General features: G+C 43.3%; 1 protein-coding gene across 3 annotated transcripts in view; it reads right to left on the reverse strand.

The window, feature by feature from the left end:
• Positions 1-16,090, reverse strand: part of CUBN (cubilin) — a 290,799-nt gene that overhangs the window by 130,960 nt on the left and 143,749 nt on the right. For all 3 annotated transcript variants that reach the window (XM_070800876.1, XM_070800875.1, XM_070800877.1), the window contains exons 29-31: positions 15,555-15,736; positions 10,785-10,959; positions 8,953-9,122 (exon numbers count right to left, since the gene is read on the reverse strand). In XM_070800876.1, the coding sequence (XP_070656977.1) occupies positions 8,953-9,122; positions 10,785-10,959; positions 15,555-15,736 (527 nt within the window). The remainder of the gene's footprint in view (positions 1-8,952; positions 9,123-10,784; positions 10,960-15,554; positions 15,737-16,090) is intronic.

A 16,090-nucleotide genomic window follows, 5' to 3' on the forward strand; every position in this document is an offset into this window, starting at 1 on the left:
TGTGTGGCCGACTCTTGGTGACCCCATGGACTGCAGCACACCAGGTTTTTCTGTCCTTCACTAACTCCTGGAGTTTGCTCAAATTCATGTCTGTTGAGTCGTGATGCTATTTCATCACTAAACCTAACATCAAAATCCCTGATTCCTAACTCCTGGCTCCAGTCTTAGATCCAGATTTCCATCCACTCCTGCCCTTTTTCTAGTATAACACAGCCTCCCTGGACCAGCAAGGCTTCTTTCCTCACTTCGCCCATGCTTTTAACCTGGTCTTTAGCCTTTATTTAATTCATTCTCGCAACATGTGTCTACTGCTTGGATTACTTTGAAGCTTATCGGGGTCAAAATGTGTGGCAGAGGCTAAGATCTAAGGGTACAGAAGACATCATTCTCATCAGGGTGCAAGGTCAGTGTGGAGGATGAGAGTCCGTGAAATGTATCCACATGTGCCATACATACAGAAGAAGCTAATATGGCTGCAAATGGAATCCCCATTAGGGAATGGGAGCTGTGCCAAGACCGAGGAAATATTAAGTGATAGGGAGGGGAATCTGCCAGGAAATTATCCAAGCTGTTAAAGCCATAAATGTAGGTAAGGAAGGAAATAGAAATATTACTCATTATAGCAGCTTTTCTTGTGGGTGGGGACGGGGAGGAAGCATCCGTTTCCTCTGTCAGTGATATTTTCCAGCTATGCTCCTCTGAAATGAAATCGCAAATTCACAGCACACATCTGGTGTCGGGTCTCTCTTATTCCTGAGTCTTTGTTCTACGTGGTGGCACTCCAGCTTCACAGTTTACAGGAGACAATAAACTCTGCTAATTTGCAGTTGTCGCAAGCAGGGACTCAGAGATGACTGGAAATGTTGGTAGGAAAAGAAACCCAAGAAGCTCATTTTATTCTTACAAATAAACAAGAATTTAAAGAGATTCTGAGCTAAAATGCAAACAAAACAAAGCTCAAAACAAAGCTTGGGTCCACAGACCCAAGGACACTGGCTCCAATTCAGTTATTATTAATTTTTTTCCCTTTGGGGATGTAAAGTGCCGGCACAGTTTTGGTAACTCATTTGGCGCCGGGAGGCAAGATAGGGCTAAATGGGTTACCAAAAGCAAACTATAAAATAAAATGTTTAACAGAGATTATCAGAAATCATCCTCAAATGGAAAGTTAGCTTTCTATGGTGAGAAGTGAAGGAGAAAGGGAAAATACAAAAGGGAGAGGACAGGAAAGAGATTGATTTCTGTCCTGGATTTATTTTTAAAATAAATGTTTAAAGAAGAACTGTTTAAGAGTTGCTTCTTTGAAGCACTGACTTCTCTTATCCCTGTGTCTTTTTGCTCAGTTTTAGAAACAATGAATGTTTTCAAAGGAAACACATTATAGGTAGGGTCTTAAAAAATAAAAACAAAGATACTGTGTTTCACATTCGCCTGCCCTGAGCCTCAATGTTAAGTAATGTGAACAAAAACAGAACACTGTGGCTTTAGGGTGGGGTTGGGGGTTGGGGCGCTCTGGTATTCTCTAGTTCAAATCCAACATTTTGCTTTCTTTCTCCTAGAGTAGCTTCAGAAAGCAAACCGTGACTCAACATGTGCTGCATTTTTTTTGGTCCTAGGTCCTGTATCCCTAGAGGATATTTTCTCCAGATGAGAGGCCAGATCAGGGCTGTGGGCTGCTCGCTTTCGTCTGCTCCCCACTGGTTCTCACAAGGCGGACATTCCATTGTGCTGAGCAAAGAGGATGCTGGAATCAGAAGCCAGAGTCTCTGGGGCCAGTCGTCCTGCTGCCCAGCTGCCCTCCTTCCCCTCTCATCTCACGCCGCGCTACTGCTGCATTTCTCCGAGATCAATAAGAGCTCTCAGAGCTACGTGAGTTTAAGGCTCCGGAGAGAGCCTCTAATTAAGCAATTAAGCTGTTGGTCGGAGGTCACTTTAATCCTCGGCCTTCGTGAAAGGAAACCTACTGGGGCCGTGTTCATGCTGACTGTACAGAGTTCTGCTCAGCCGGTGGGTCCTGCTGTCGCCTGAGCAAGAAAGGCTCACAGTGTGTCATCGAGGGAAGCCAGAGGTTAACGACGCCGGGCACTCAAAGGGACTGAGCAGAAAGTGCACTGTATCACCAAATTAGTTGAAACCTGAATATAAACTGAGCTTTCTGATGAGTTTCCCCACGATGCCATCACCATTTCAATAGCAGTCAAAAAACCCAGTTTCTCTCTTGTTTTCATTAGAGCAGCATGAAATTCTAGAAGACATGCTCCTGCAATGTTATCTAAGTTCTTCTCATGTGGCTCAAAAGATTGAGATTGAATATCAACAATTGTGCCAGGAGGTGAATTCCACTCAACACACTCCCAAATGTGCCGTCTTCAATTTTCCACTGAGGCACTGATCGTTGTAAGAGCAGAGATGACAACAGTTTCCATATTCCTGTGTTCAGCCATGCATCTGGTAGTCATTCATGCATCACACAGATCGATCCTCTGGCAAACACTGCCGCTGCGGGTTCCGTGAAATGGGATGGAGGCTGTGTATTGCTGTTCTGTTGTTCCATTTCATCGGTTTCTTCTACATGCTGAAAATTGTGCCTCTAGTTCCCTGCAGCCAGAGTGAGGGGCTTTGGGGCTCCCTTGGGTTTACACTGTGTCCACTGGGGACCTCTGGAGACGAGACCTCCCTCAAGAAGAGCTCTCTTCTGAACAAGTGTGGAGAGGACCCCTCCACCACTGCCGATGGACTTGTGCCCCAGAGGATGAACGGAAGCTGAGGAGTCAGACTGTGACCTCCGGGATGGATCCACTACTGACATCACCTGCCCCTTTGAGTCTGTTTCTCCAACTCCTCCCTTATTCTCCTCTTCAAACACAACTCAGAACTGGATCCTCTCCCCAAGGTCTCCTCTTTCTGCTGGTTCCCCAGGCACTTGATTTGATAAATGAGCAAACTAGCATCCCCAGCCCATGGAGAGTTAGTGGTGGTGCTGAACCTGGACATGACTTCCTGGTAGAGTCTCATACACAGTGGACACCAAAGACCAAATGGATTGATGGAATGCAGACCACTGACTTCAAAGGAAACCCACTTTGGAATTCATGTTTGAGATCCTAACATTTTTCCCAAAATTAATAAATGAAGTATGGGTTCATCTGAAAAAGTTCTGAATGGTTCCAAAGTAACCCTTGTTTTATCTCCTCCTATTTTTTCAGTTGTGCTTTATCCTGTGACTCAGTCTTCTGCAGATAGACCACAATTGTTATATTCTACCAAAATACTTACTCTTACTTAGGCTTGCTTGCATTGTAGTGTTGGTTCTGATATTAATTTCTGCTGCTACTGCTGCTGCTACTAAGTTGCTTCAGTCGTGTCCGACTCTGTGCGACCCAATAGATGGCAGCGCACCAGGCTCCCCCATCCCTGGGATTCTCCAGGCAAGAACGCTGGAGTGGGTTGCCATTTCCTTCTCCAATGCATGAAAGTGAAAAGTCAAAGTGAAGTCGCTCAGTCATGTCCGACTCTTAGCAACCCCATGGACTGCAGCCCACCAGGCTCCTCTGTCCATGGAATTTTCCAGGCAAGATACTGGAGTGGGGTGCCATTGCCTTCTCCAGATATTAATTTCTACCTGGTCTTAATCCTGACCTGTTTGCACCAAAATTTTCTTATTTTTCAAATAAGCAGATGACAGTAAATTATCTCTAACCTCTCCTCTTTTAATCTTAACATTCTATGTATTCAATAAACACAATGACTGTTAAAAAGGATATTTCCACTTCTGACAATCCAAATTGTTAAAGAAAGTTTAAAAGCCTGATGGCTGGCCCCATTCAAGCATAATTTACTTTGGTATTGAATAATACACTTGAGATCTATTAAAAATCCATGAACACAAACATTATCTGGCAACATCATTGGCAGTTGAATATTTTTCTCTTTACTAATGACTCTAAGTAGCAGAACTAAGATATTAACTTGACTGTATCCACAATGAATGACTAGCTTTGTATGAACTTAGACTACAGAGATATTATGTAAGATATTGGACTTTTAGGGACATTTCACATCCAGTGTCCATCTAGCTATAAAGAGCAATGGCTGGTGCCTCAATGCCTGCCTTCATGAACCCCTGGACAGCTCAGTAATACTTGAAGCCAAGCTCCCAGCCTTTCCAGTACATTGCCTGCCGTGTCCAAACCTCTTACTCCCATAATTGGGTCCACTTGACAACTCTACCCAGCAGAGCTCTACCCCAACTTATCTGAATAGTCCTTTTTCACATTTCTTTATCTTTTAGTAAAGTGTTAGTCACTCAGTCGTGTCCAACTCTTTGTGACCCCATGAACTAGCCAGCCAGGCTCCTCTGTCCATGGAATTTTCCAGGCAAGAATACTAGGGTGGGTTGCCATGCCCTTCTCCAGAGAATCTTCTCAACCCAGCGATCGAACCCCGGTCTCCTGCATTGAAGGCAGATTCTTTACCATATGAGCCACCAGGGAAGCCCTCTTTTTGTGGAAGTGAATTACAAATTGGATAAACAAAAATGACTTAGCTTGTGTATGATTTATACAATTTTAAATATAAATAAATTTGCCAATCTGAAAAGAAATCTTACAGTTGGCCACAGGTTCAAATTTCTCATTCTGAAAATATGAAATTTACGGAACCAGTCAGGTCCTTCCTAAGGTCTCTGCCCTGGTAACTGACTTCATCAATTCCTCCATTTACGTCTTATACTCAGCTGCTCTTTTGTGACCAGCACCCTGCAGTCCAGGTATGCTTAAGCTCCTTCACAACTAAAAATAATAATAACAACTTTCCATGGGTCCTGCCTCCCATAGGCTATTACCCTTTATCCTTCTCTACCATTCATGTCCACTGTTCTGAGAAAAAGCTAAGAAGCTCCTGTATCTCTAAACCCACTGTAATCTGGAGTTTTCCAACACCACCTCCACCAGTCCTGCTCCTTACAAGGTCATCAAAGACTGAATCCAGGGGCTTCCTTTCAGCCTCGTCCTGGTTGACCTCTGCTGGACTTGGTCCCTTTGCCCACCCACTCTTGAAAACTGACTTCACTTTTAGTTCCTGTGCTACCACTCTCTTCTGCTTCTCCTCCCGTCTTTTTGGGTAATGCTCAGTGTCCTTGTCTTCTGTTTCTCCCTGTTGTCGTTTACTTGCTAAGTCATGTCTGACACTTTTGTGACACTATGGACTGTAGCCCTTCAGGCTCCTCTGTCCATGAATTTTCCAGGCAAGAATACTGGAGTGGGTTGCCATTTCCTTTTCCAGGGGATCATCTCAACCCAGGGATCAAACTCATGTCTCCTGTGTCTCCTGCATTGCAGCCAGGTTCTTTACCTCTGAGCCACAGGGAAGCCCATCTTCCTCCTAAATGGTAGTTTAGGGCCAAGGGTTTACTTGATCCCTTCTTCTTTAAAAAATACTCCTCTATAGGATTCCATCCACTTCTGTGTTAGTGCCAGCTCCTGGGCTCTAGAGCATAGGCTCAATAGTTGTTATGCACAGGCTTAACTGCTCTGCGGTATGTGGGATCTTCCCAGACCAGGGATCAAACCCATGTCTCCTGCATTGGCAGGTGGATTCTTCACCAATGAGCCACCAGGGAAGCCCTGGGGGGAGGGCTTGCTGTGTGACAAGCAGATCACCTATATGATCTTAAATATCCCAACAACAAATCTGACATGGTTACTCATACTGCCCCCATTGCAGATTAAGGAAATTGAAGCTGAAAGACTAGCTTTCTCCCGGACGTCACAGCTAAAAGTGGCAAAATCCAGGCTCAGCACCAGGGAGAGCTAAGTTCTTAACCATGGCGCTATGGTGTCCCACACTGCTGGTGCAGTTCACTTTTTACATCCAAGTATGGCTCAAGGGCTTATCAGCATCTGCTTCTGATACTCCATCCCCCTACTGGCTGGGAGACCCCAGCTACTTCACACAGAATGCCCTGATCCTGACAACCTGTGTGGACTATTACATTTTGTATTTTAGCACATCTGCCAGACTGGACTCCTCCCAGGACCAGTATGAGGATTCATTTTCTTATCTTCATGCCTAAAGACCAGATCATATTTGAGGTTTTACATCCTCATTTTTGTTTCCTCTCACTACATTTTATGAAGTCAAGCCCAGCTGCATGCTGAGATACAGCCACGGTTACTAGAAAACCCAGTCTGTGTATTTATATATTATGTAATAAATAGGTGGAAAATCCTACTCACGGCCACAGAAGGGGAAACGGGGCCGCCATGCTGGGTGTGCCTTTGACCTAGGCTTTATTTTCTTCACATACATTTGTTTATTGAATTGTATGTATTATGGACTTTACCAGAGAGAAGAAACTGTACCTAGAACCAAATAGACTGCAGGAGGGAGAAAGAGATGGAGAAGTACCCACCAGAGGCACAACTGTAAGGTAGACAAGATGTCTCTGGTCCATTCAAACTTCTCTTGAAGGCACCTCTACTGTTTCAATGGATTGTTTCACCGCCTTCATATTTAACGGTTATTTTAAGAGAGTACAGAGTTCCTGGTTGGTAGTTATTTTATTGCTCCAAATTTAAAATACCATCTCTTTTTCCCTTTCAATCATCACTGCTGAAAAGTCAGCACTCAGTCTGCCACTTCCTAAAAGATACTTTGTTCCCCCACTCACCAATTCCCCTGGCTGATTGTAATCTTTTTTTCTTGATCTTTTAGATTAAAATCTTGAAGTTTTTTTAGGTAAGTATGTCTTTCTATGTATCTTGCTTGGCTGTTTGGGTTCCTTGGCATTCTTGGTTTTATAAACGGATGTCTTTCATTAGTTTTAGAAAAGCCTTAGTCATTAGTTCTTCAAATATTGCTACTACTCCATTTATCAATGTATGTTACATCTTTTATATGTATCCTATATATATCTTAACCTCTGTTCTGTATTTTTCATCCTTTGCTTATATATATATTTTTTCTGGGTAGATTCTTCTGCTATCACTTGTTCTCTCTTCATCTCTAATTTGTCTAACATAAAACAAACAAAAAAACCCCAAATCCTTCCACTGAGATCTTAATTTCAGCTTTTGCATTTATCCACTTTTTAAATTTTCAGTATTTTTCAATTTGCAATGTTACTGTTTACGATTTGCAGTCTTTGTCAGAAGGTTTAAGTTTGACTTTTATCTCCATAATCTTAGTAAGCATAGTTGCTTAGTAAGCTGTGTGCCTGATAATTTTAGCACCTGGCATATCAGTGTGTTTATTTCCATTGTCTGTTATTCATGTTGTATCTCATTTATAGTACATCATCCCTCACGTATATGAATATCTTTGATAATTTGCTTGCTTTGCATATGAAAATTACTGGTAGAAATGAAGTCTGGAATGATTTTTATCTCCCTTTGAAGCAGAGTTTAAAATGCTTTGGTCAGATGTTCAAGGCCTGGATGCATTAGTGACGCAAGGTTGCTCTCATCCTATAGCTTCAGATTTGGGGGCCACTCAGGTGACTGGAAGCTGGGATGTGGTCTTTGTGAAGACTGTTTTACTTCCATTCTATCTACGATTCAGGATGTTTAATCAGTACTCTTACCCCATTCAGATCTGGACACAAGTCTTGTTCCCCTTTGCCCTGAAAAGTTCTCAGAAATGCTGCTAACTCCTTCTGGATCAGCAAGTGCCCAGAGGCAAAAGCAGTCTCAAATACCAGGCTCATACCTCTATCAGATACTAACTCAGAAACTTCACACTACCCTTGTGAGTTCCTGTTGCATTAGGAAAACACTGTAAAACAGCATTCAAATTTTTAAAATTGTCCTTTTCAGGAGAGTTACCATTATGGAAAGTGGATGCCCTACACCTTAAGTTCGTATAAGGCTTTGCCAATTTAGACTCTGAAGACACATGTTAAAAGGTTAATACATAGCCATAAATCAATTGAACTTTGAAGTAGATTAATGATTTAATCTTGTAAAATAATTCTCGAAACCATTCCATTAGACTGGACTACTTTGAAAGTTATGAAACAACTTTTGAATTTTCCTGAGTTAAATTTGAAAGCTAGCAAGTTGGAATTTGTATAAGAAACTGCCAGGAAACTAAAACAGAAAGATCCACTAGCCAAGAGGATCTGGTTTATATTTGAATGAGATTTTTCTAAATACAAATAAAAGATGGAAAATCTTTTGTAAAGAAAATAAAGTTTCAAAATACAACCTAATTCCCTCTCACATTAGGCATTAGTTTCAGGTGAAAATGTATTAAAGTTGTTGACAGTGATGGAAAGTTTTTGAATCAACTAACAGCCATAGCTCTTCTCCTCTGCTCTATCTCACCATCTAGTCTGTTCCCGAACTGATTTGTTCAAGCAGCAGATCAAGATATCCTGAGCTCAAGAAAAGTGAAACCTTGAGAGAACCCTCAGAGAGTTAATAATAATTGACTGAAAGTGGCTCTGATCAATTCACTATCATAATCCACTACACTTTCCTAATCTTTCTTGCAGCCAATTCTGGCCAATTATCTGTAAGGGGGCTTCTGTAAAAATTTTGCTTGCCTGATTGAAAAAAAAAGATGGAAACAACTAACACTACTCCTTCTCCTTCAGATTTGAACTCAGGGTATTTGGAACTGCTGCAGCCAGTTTTGGACCAAGAGGTAACAAACACAAAATGAAAAGTCATTTCACTTAGAGTGGTAGAGCAGAGACTGGGCTGTTAAACAAACCTCCTGGTTTGTGTTTCAGTGCGGTTCAGTCGCTCAGTCGTGTCCGACGCTTTGCGGTTTGTGTTTAGGTAAGAAATAAATGTGCTTGTATTTTAAGTTGCTAATAGTTGAGTTTCCTATGATTTGACATGGAAAACATCCCTAGCCAACACATCCACTAAACGTGCTCTGTTTTGACATGGCAGTGTTTCGACAGAGGTTTGACCAGAGACAATGCTTGAGATTTGTGTCACTTACCAAAACACAAGAGTCCTGAGGTTCAAGGTCAAAGTCAGTGAAGTTCAAGAGAACACGGTGATGTTTTTCCACTTGAATGACCCAAGTACATTCAGTGTTGCTCCTATAAGGACTGGGGTAATTTGGAGAATGGATCTCTCCACTGGGAGCCTGGAAAATGCCACCACAACCTGTGGATGAAAGACCCAATGCAATAATAAGAGGAATCTCTGATGCACAAAACTTTTCACCGTTATCTGGGAGCAGAGAAGAACATGCTACTTTGTTTGACCACCATTTTAATGTGGTCTTTGGTAAACATTCTGAAGAGCTAAATACTCACTATTATTTTATGCATTCCAACAAAACTAAGAAGGGTGTCTAAGACTTCAAATACTTTAAATACTGATGCCACACATTATTTTCAAAATATTGAAAAATAATGCAAATAAAATCAAGTCTTCATAAAGCCATGAAATGCCTCTTCATTGTTTTCTGAAAGTATAACATACTTTAAGAATAACACATCTGGTTCTAAGAATTTTGATAATTCAGTAGTGTGAAGTATGAGTGTTAGTTGTTCAGTCATGTCCGACTCTTTGCTACACCATGAACTGTAGCCCTCTAGGCTCCTCTGTCCATGGAATTCTCCAGACAAGAACACTAGAGTGGGTAGCCATTCTCTTCTCAGGGTATCTCCCTGACCCAGAGATTGAACTGGGTCTCCTGCATTGCAGGCAGATTCTTTACCATCTGAGCTACCAGGTAAGCCCAATTCAACAGTATACAATTTTACAAATAATTTAACATCTAATTTTAAAAATTTGATACTCTGGACTTTGCACAGCCATTAAGTTTTTTAATTCCTATGATGTAATCAAATACCTATCAATGTCTAATTTTGTGACCCACCATTTCTCAGATTTATGACAATATAAACCAGAAAGGGAAAATTCAGTGCTGTTTTCTGAAAACTGAGAATCATTTTGGGGTAATCTAAACACTATGTAAATATAATTTTTTATTAAATTCATGAATCATTAACTTTAGGAAAGACCTAATAAACTTACTGTATTACCTTTGACCTGCAGAAGCAGGACCATAAGGCAGCCTGGAGTCATATCTTTGCTTTTACATTTTTTAGCTGTGTGATTTTGGACAGGCCACTAACTTCTCTAAGCTTCAATTTCCTCATTAGTAAGATGAGGATAAGAAATGAACTTCCTTTAGTGGGTGGTTGTGAAGATTAAACAAGACAGTCTTTGTGGAATAGTTAGAAAAGTGCCTGACACAGAGCAAGCGTTCAGTAAACATTGCTTTAATTAGTAGTTGTATCAATTAACATCTGCTCAGAGTTGTGCATTAATACTTTATGTTTAAAAATCTGCAACCATTTATTTAGACAGCCTAAGATCTTGGGCAGAAAGTCACTATATAACAAAAGGTAATAATTCCTAGGAATTGGCAAATTTCACATTTACAGTTTGGGTATTTAATAAGCATCCACACACATGGCATAAAGTAATTTACCACTTTACTAATGCCCAAATTGTGGCTGGTAAACAAGCAGAAATCCCACGGGGATCAAGTGAGTCTAACCAACCATCCTGCTTCTGCTTTTACCATGGAAGTGCATACTTGCATTGGCTGGTTTTCACACACGAGGTGACTCTTGGGAAGTTAAACTCCATCGTGTTTTTTAGGGAAATGTATATTCCAAAGCAATGCTCCCTATTAGGGAAGTCAGAGTAGTAATAGAAGATGTAGCCTTCATAACACTCTCTAAATATGTCATGAAATTTTAAATAAAGGTTCAACTGAAGAATTTAGTGATACCTCCTTGGTTCACCCACCTCCAGGGACTGCTCTCCATGAGACATTGAAGCCTCTCCCATTTATGGAACTGTCAGTCTTAAACCGGATGGCCAGCTCATTTCCAGTGCTGGAGACCTGCATGGGATTCTCAGATGATCTTTGCACACACAGCTGGGCTATCCTGGGTGAGTGGAAATCAGGACCTCCATAGATCTACGATGGGATGGAGAAGAAAGAACTTGAGAGAGATATGTAAGCAATTATAACCACTAGCCTTTGGATTCTATAATATTATTAGTAGAGAGTGAAATCTCAGCCACCCTGGGTGGGCAGGAGCTATAAACTTGAGTTAGATTTTCAAAGGCATTCCCTCTGCCCTTGGAACACCCAGGTTCAACCACCCACAAAATGCTGGCTTGTTCCATCAGACAGAACTGTAGAGCTGAACTGAGGAGATAACTCCAGAACCTTCTTATCGCGCCTCTTCAATTTTTCCAGTCTGCATAGGATTTCCTGCTTTCTTTGGCAGAGGCACTGCAGATAGTCCAGCATCACGTCTGATTTGCTAATTCTTCTGGGCACATGGGAATAGTCTGAGCACAAAGCCATTTTGTTTGTTCATTGAAGACTATTGATCACCCTGCTACATTTTTAGGATTTTCTATTTGCAATCTGAATATTTCAGATTAGGATTTAATATGAAACTTTTGCTCCTTCAGAGAGACTGAAAATGTAACCTCTATCAGGGTGTTCTGTGGTGTCCTCAGGAGGGAGTCCTACAGACCTCTCTGTATTTCCTCCCAGAGCCTGGCCACTCCCAGGAGCAAGATGAAGAATATTCACTTTCTGCTCAGCAATCACCAGGTCTCTGCCCCACTATGTCATTCTCACTTGTCCTCAGACCTCCTCAGCTCCTCCAACTTGCAACTATTTGTCTCACTGGACCTGATACCCCAGTGACACATTACTCCCCCATGTGTCCTCTGGGCTGCATGTCCAGTATCTTGCAGGACGTGTAGCCCCGCCCAGTAGAGGGGGAGACGAGGGCCCAGGCTGCCTCTCACACAGGCTTCTCAAGGGCCCCTTGGATAATCAGTGTGTGGGGGGCTGGGGTATGCAGATGAAGAAGACAAGAATCACACAAAGATGCAGAGACCCTACTTTCAGTCTTGCCAAACTTGAATGTGTAGAAGAATGACCAATTTTTTGCTGACAGTTTTCAGGCATGCTGGTATCTGGGCCCTTCCCTCTCCTTCACGAGAACATCCATTTAAATCTAGACTCAGGTTAGAATTGGAAAAGCGTGGCTCCATGCCCTCCCCGCCCCCTCGCCCCCTGCATCTGCGTGGCTCTCCCACCCTGAGTTTCTCCCCATCCTCAGGCCCATGCCCCTGCCCACCCCAGGGCGGCTGCTGACTGATGCGGGCATCACTCGAGTGTTCTCCAGAGAAGGAGAGAACAAGCAGCCTACTTTCGGTGAGGAGCGTGTGATTTGAATCCATAATGATTTCTTTGTCTGATTAATTCCCCCCAGCCATGCGGGACAGGCCAAAATGAATGAGGCCGCTGTTTCAGGAGGGCCGAGCACAAGAGCTGTAATTGCAGAGGAATGAAGCGAGCAGGCTGCTTGGTGCTGGTTTTCCTCAGGAGGAGCGCTGTTTGCCCGACCCCCTCAGTCCCATCGGAGGGGGTCTGGAGGAAGAGGCCTGTGTGGCCCTTTACACGTACACACAGGCAAAGGGCAGAAACCACACTGCTGCTGGTTTAGCATCCTTGAGAGTCCCCTGCTCCCTGGCCCAGGGCGCAGAGCTCAGAGCCTGAAACCCACAGCCTGAGCTTCCAGTTGTTGGCCCCACAAGCAGCACATATTTGGACAGCGCACTGAGTGTAAGGGTTTAGTTCTAACAAAGAAAACTTGCACGTCAGCAAAATATTCTGCTTTCCCTGCTCAGGGTCCCCTTGAGATCACAAACATAACAGGAATGAGTCGGCTGGGCCTAGAAGCCTCCAGAAGGGTGAGCACTGCCGCTTTCGTTCTGCGCTTCCCCTCTTACTGGGTCAGGCTCACAAAGACAGTGGAGGAAAAACCAGCGATTGTCTGGGTTTTTTTTTTTGCACTGAGGGGTGGCTTTCCTTTTCTGCACTGTGCCCCTTTAGGCTCCTTTCTCAGAGACTGAAGTGGAATTGGCCAGTGTTTCTCTAACCGAAACAAAAGAACGGTACTTTTCACTTCCACGAATAAAACCTATGGTTAGCACATGACTCTTCAAAAGAGGAAAATGATGGAAAGAATGTCAGGGTGTGGTCCGCTGGATTGCAGCGTGTGACTCAACGTTGTGGGGAAAAGAATTGGCCTGATGATCAGAGATTAAAACATGTGTTTTTAGCCAATGCTCAGGATAGAAAGCATTTCAAAGCCTACGGTTTTAATCTGTTTTGAACATTTCTTTCTGCTCTGTTAGCTCCATTTATTGTTACAATCAAGTCAGCATTCCAGAGTTATGAGTAACCAAAGGGCTGCTGCTTAATGCAACTGGCCGCTCTTTGGACACTGGTTTTTGAGAGAAAAATCCATCGGCTCTGGTTAAATCAGGGGAAACCCAAGTAAGCCCATACCTGGTGACAGCAAGACCCACTGGGTTATGCTCAGAACAAGAGAGGAGGATGTGAGGGAGGGCAGATGGGTGGAGAAAGCCGGCGGTGTTTTCATGCCACACACCCGCCAGGGGTAAAATGAAACCTGTTGATAACATGTTATCAGCATCCATGTGCTGAGGGATGGAAAAAATTCTTTTTTTTTTTTTTTCCAGAAATTAACCCAGATTGATGACAGCACTTTCTTGAGCATCTGCAGAGATGTCAAACAAGGTTTAGGAGAGCAAGTCAGTTACTCACTTTAGTGTTACAGCAAGAGTTACTCACTTTAGTCTTAAAAAAATTTTCCCAAATATTTAAGGGCTTCAAAGTATACCCTCAAATCCTGGTTTGATGGAACACGTGAAACCACCTTGTCTGGATAAAACTAAGTCCCCAGCAAACTGCAGCCTCTTCTTCCAGTTTTCTGTGGGGATCTTGCTTGAACACTGCTGCCCAGGGGCCTTGTTTGTCGCTCTGTCCCCTGAGGCTGCTCGCAGGGATCAGGTCTGCCCTTTGCCTTCTCATGTACTGGGTGTGACCAAACCAAAGCACAATGAACCCATTTACATTCTGCCAAGTGGGCAGCAATCACATGGGCTTTGGAATATGAAAATGAAGGGTGAGGAACATTTCACATTACTGCGGAAAACCCCGCAGCCAGCCCTTTGTATCAGTTAAGAGGGTTCCTGCAACTGAGGATTCTTGTCAGCAGGAGGGAGCATTTCAACCTTCCACATGGAGCCTTATTTCTACTTCACACTCTGAGTGCTGAATTTCATCAATTTCGGGAGCCACTTTGCTCTCTCCGCCACAGAACCTGGTCCTCTTCTGAGATAGAGTTGTGACTGGGCAGCAGGACTTACGTGAAGACGAGGGTCTGGGCTGAACCCAAGGATGCCCTTGTTCTGTCACTTTCTGCAGCATCGGCCTCCTCTGCACAGACTTGAGCTGCTAAGTGCCATTCCTGCTGACTCTGAGCCCACTCAGGGAAGGCATGATTTGAGAACCCCATGTCTTTTCAAGGAGACAACTCGGTTTGTAATTAAGGTTTTCAAGTGTTAAAGTTTCCTGTGAAGTCCTATAAACACACGCTCATTTCAGTGTCTTGCCCACCTCTGTCTTTTGACACTGGCTGATGTGGACTGTGCAGTGGTGGGTAGGTTCAGTTCTTAGCTCTTCCACTCGCTGTCCTTAAGGTTGTGGAAAAATCCTTTTTGACCTTTTTGACCCTCTGTTTTGACAGCAGTAAAAGGGGGACAGAATTCCCCTCTTACCTCCCAGGATTAGTTAACGTTCAAGTGGGAAAATGGAGGTTGGATTCCCTTTGCAATCACAATAAATGTACATTATCACTGCATGGCAGTCAGAAGCTTGGAGATTTTCATTTATCCCACAAATAGACATCAGGTGTTTACTATCTGCCAAGTGCTCTATGGCCCCAGGGTATAGCAGAGAAACAAAACAAAAACAGACACACAGCCTTCATGGAGTTTTGAGTTCTACCAGATACTAAACCTTGTCGTGATGCAGTCCCTACGGTTGAGGTGACAGGAATTTCCCGTGTCCTTGGACATTATCTGATGACTAGATTCCTGCAGCGAACAGCTGGTTATAATTGATCCTCAAAGGCCATCTTCATTATCTGTGATACAGTGCTGGTGGCAGGGTTGGAGCAGTTGCAGGCACTTCCTCGGCTCACTGTCCTGCTCCCCTCCACCCACCAAGCACTCGCCTCTTCTCCACGCTCTGCCAGCCACTGCCTTCCCAAGGGAGCTTTCTCAGACTGGAAGTATGTGGTTCTGATAATCCCAAGTGCCACCCTCCATCAGTGCGAATGGGAGATGGGGGACCAATGCCTCAGCCTGTGTCCTGAGAAGGGTGATTCTGAGGAACAGACCTCATGGGACCTCGGAAGGTCATAGCAGGATTAAGCCCACGTTGCCAACAACAGCAGCTCCCCTCCTTGGCTCACCCTCCTCAGTCCCCCTCACCCGGTTCCCTGGTTCCCTCCTTTCCGTTTCCTGGCACCACCTCCCAGTCACATTACCTGCCCCCCAACATCCAGAAGAGAACACTGTTGGCCACTGGAAAGAATTTGGGGATTTTTGCAGAGTGATTTCTGGTTCTACCCCAAATCCTGTAACGTGCTAAAAAACAATCTGAATTCCTACCTCCAGAACATCGAAGTTGCATCTTGCATGATACTCCACATCAAAGTCGTGGATGGTGAGCTGAATGCTACTCCCAGGGGCTGTATGAATGTACCAGATACACTCCTTGTTGGCGGCGTACCTGTTAGGGTACCCGGGGCTACTGAAGGAGCCCGTGTCCCCAGACAGCTCTCCACCACAACCTGTGAAAACCACAAGACTCAGTCAGTTCAGAGGGCATCAGCCACTGGAAAAAATTCAAAAATCCAACTATATAAAACATAACTGAAAATGCACAATGCCTAATTTATGGGAAAAAAAGTCATAATAAAATTATAATGAGCAGTTATAAAACAATGAGAAAAATATCATGGCTACAGCTTCTATTTTTTATTATTATTAGTTTTAAAAAATTGATTATATCACTTGGTGCAATAATTCTCAGTCCTTATGCTCACCATGTCAAATCTTTGGTAATATTTTCAAAATGTCATTCTAATAGATTTTCTTCATTATATTTAGGTGACAGTTTCCCAGTAAGAGAAAAGAATCCTCCC

Source organism: Bos indicus, chromosome 13 (assembly GCF_029378745.1).
Source record: "Bos indicus isolate NIAB-ARS_2022 breed Sahiwal x Tharparkar chromosome 13, NIAB-ARS_B.indTharparkar_mat_pri_1.0, whole genome shotgun sequence".
NCBI classification, from domain to species: domain Eukaryota; kingdom Metazoa; phylum Chordata; class Mammalia; order Artiodactyla; family Bovidae; genus Bos; species Bos indicus.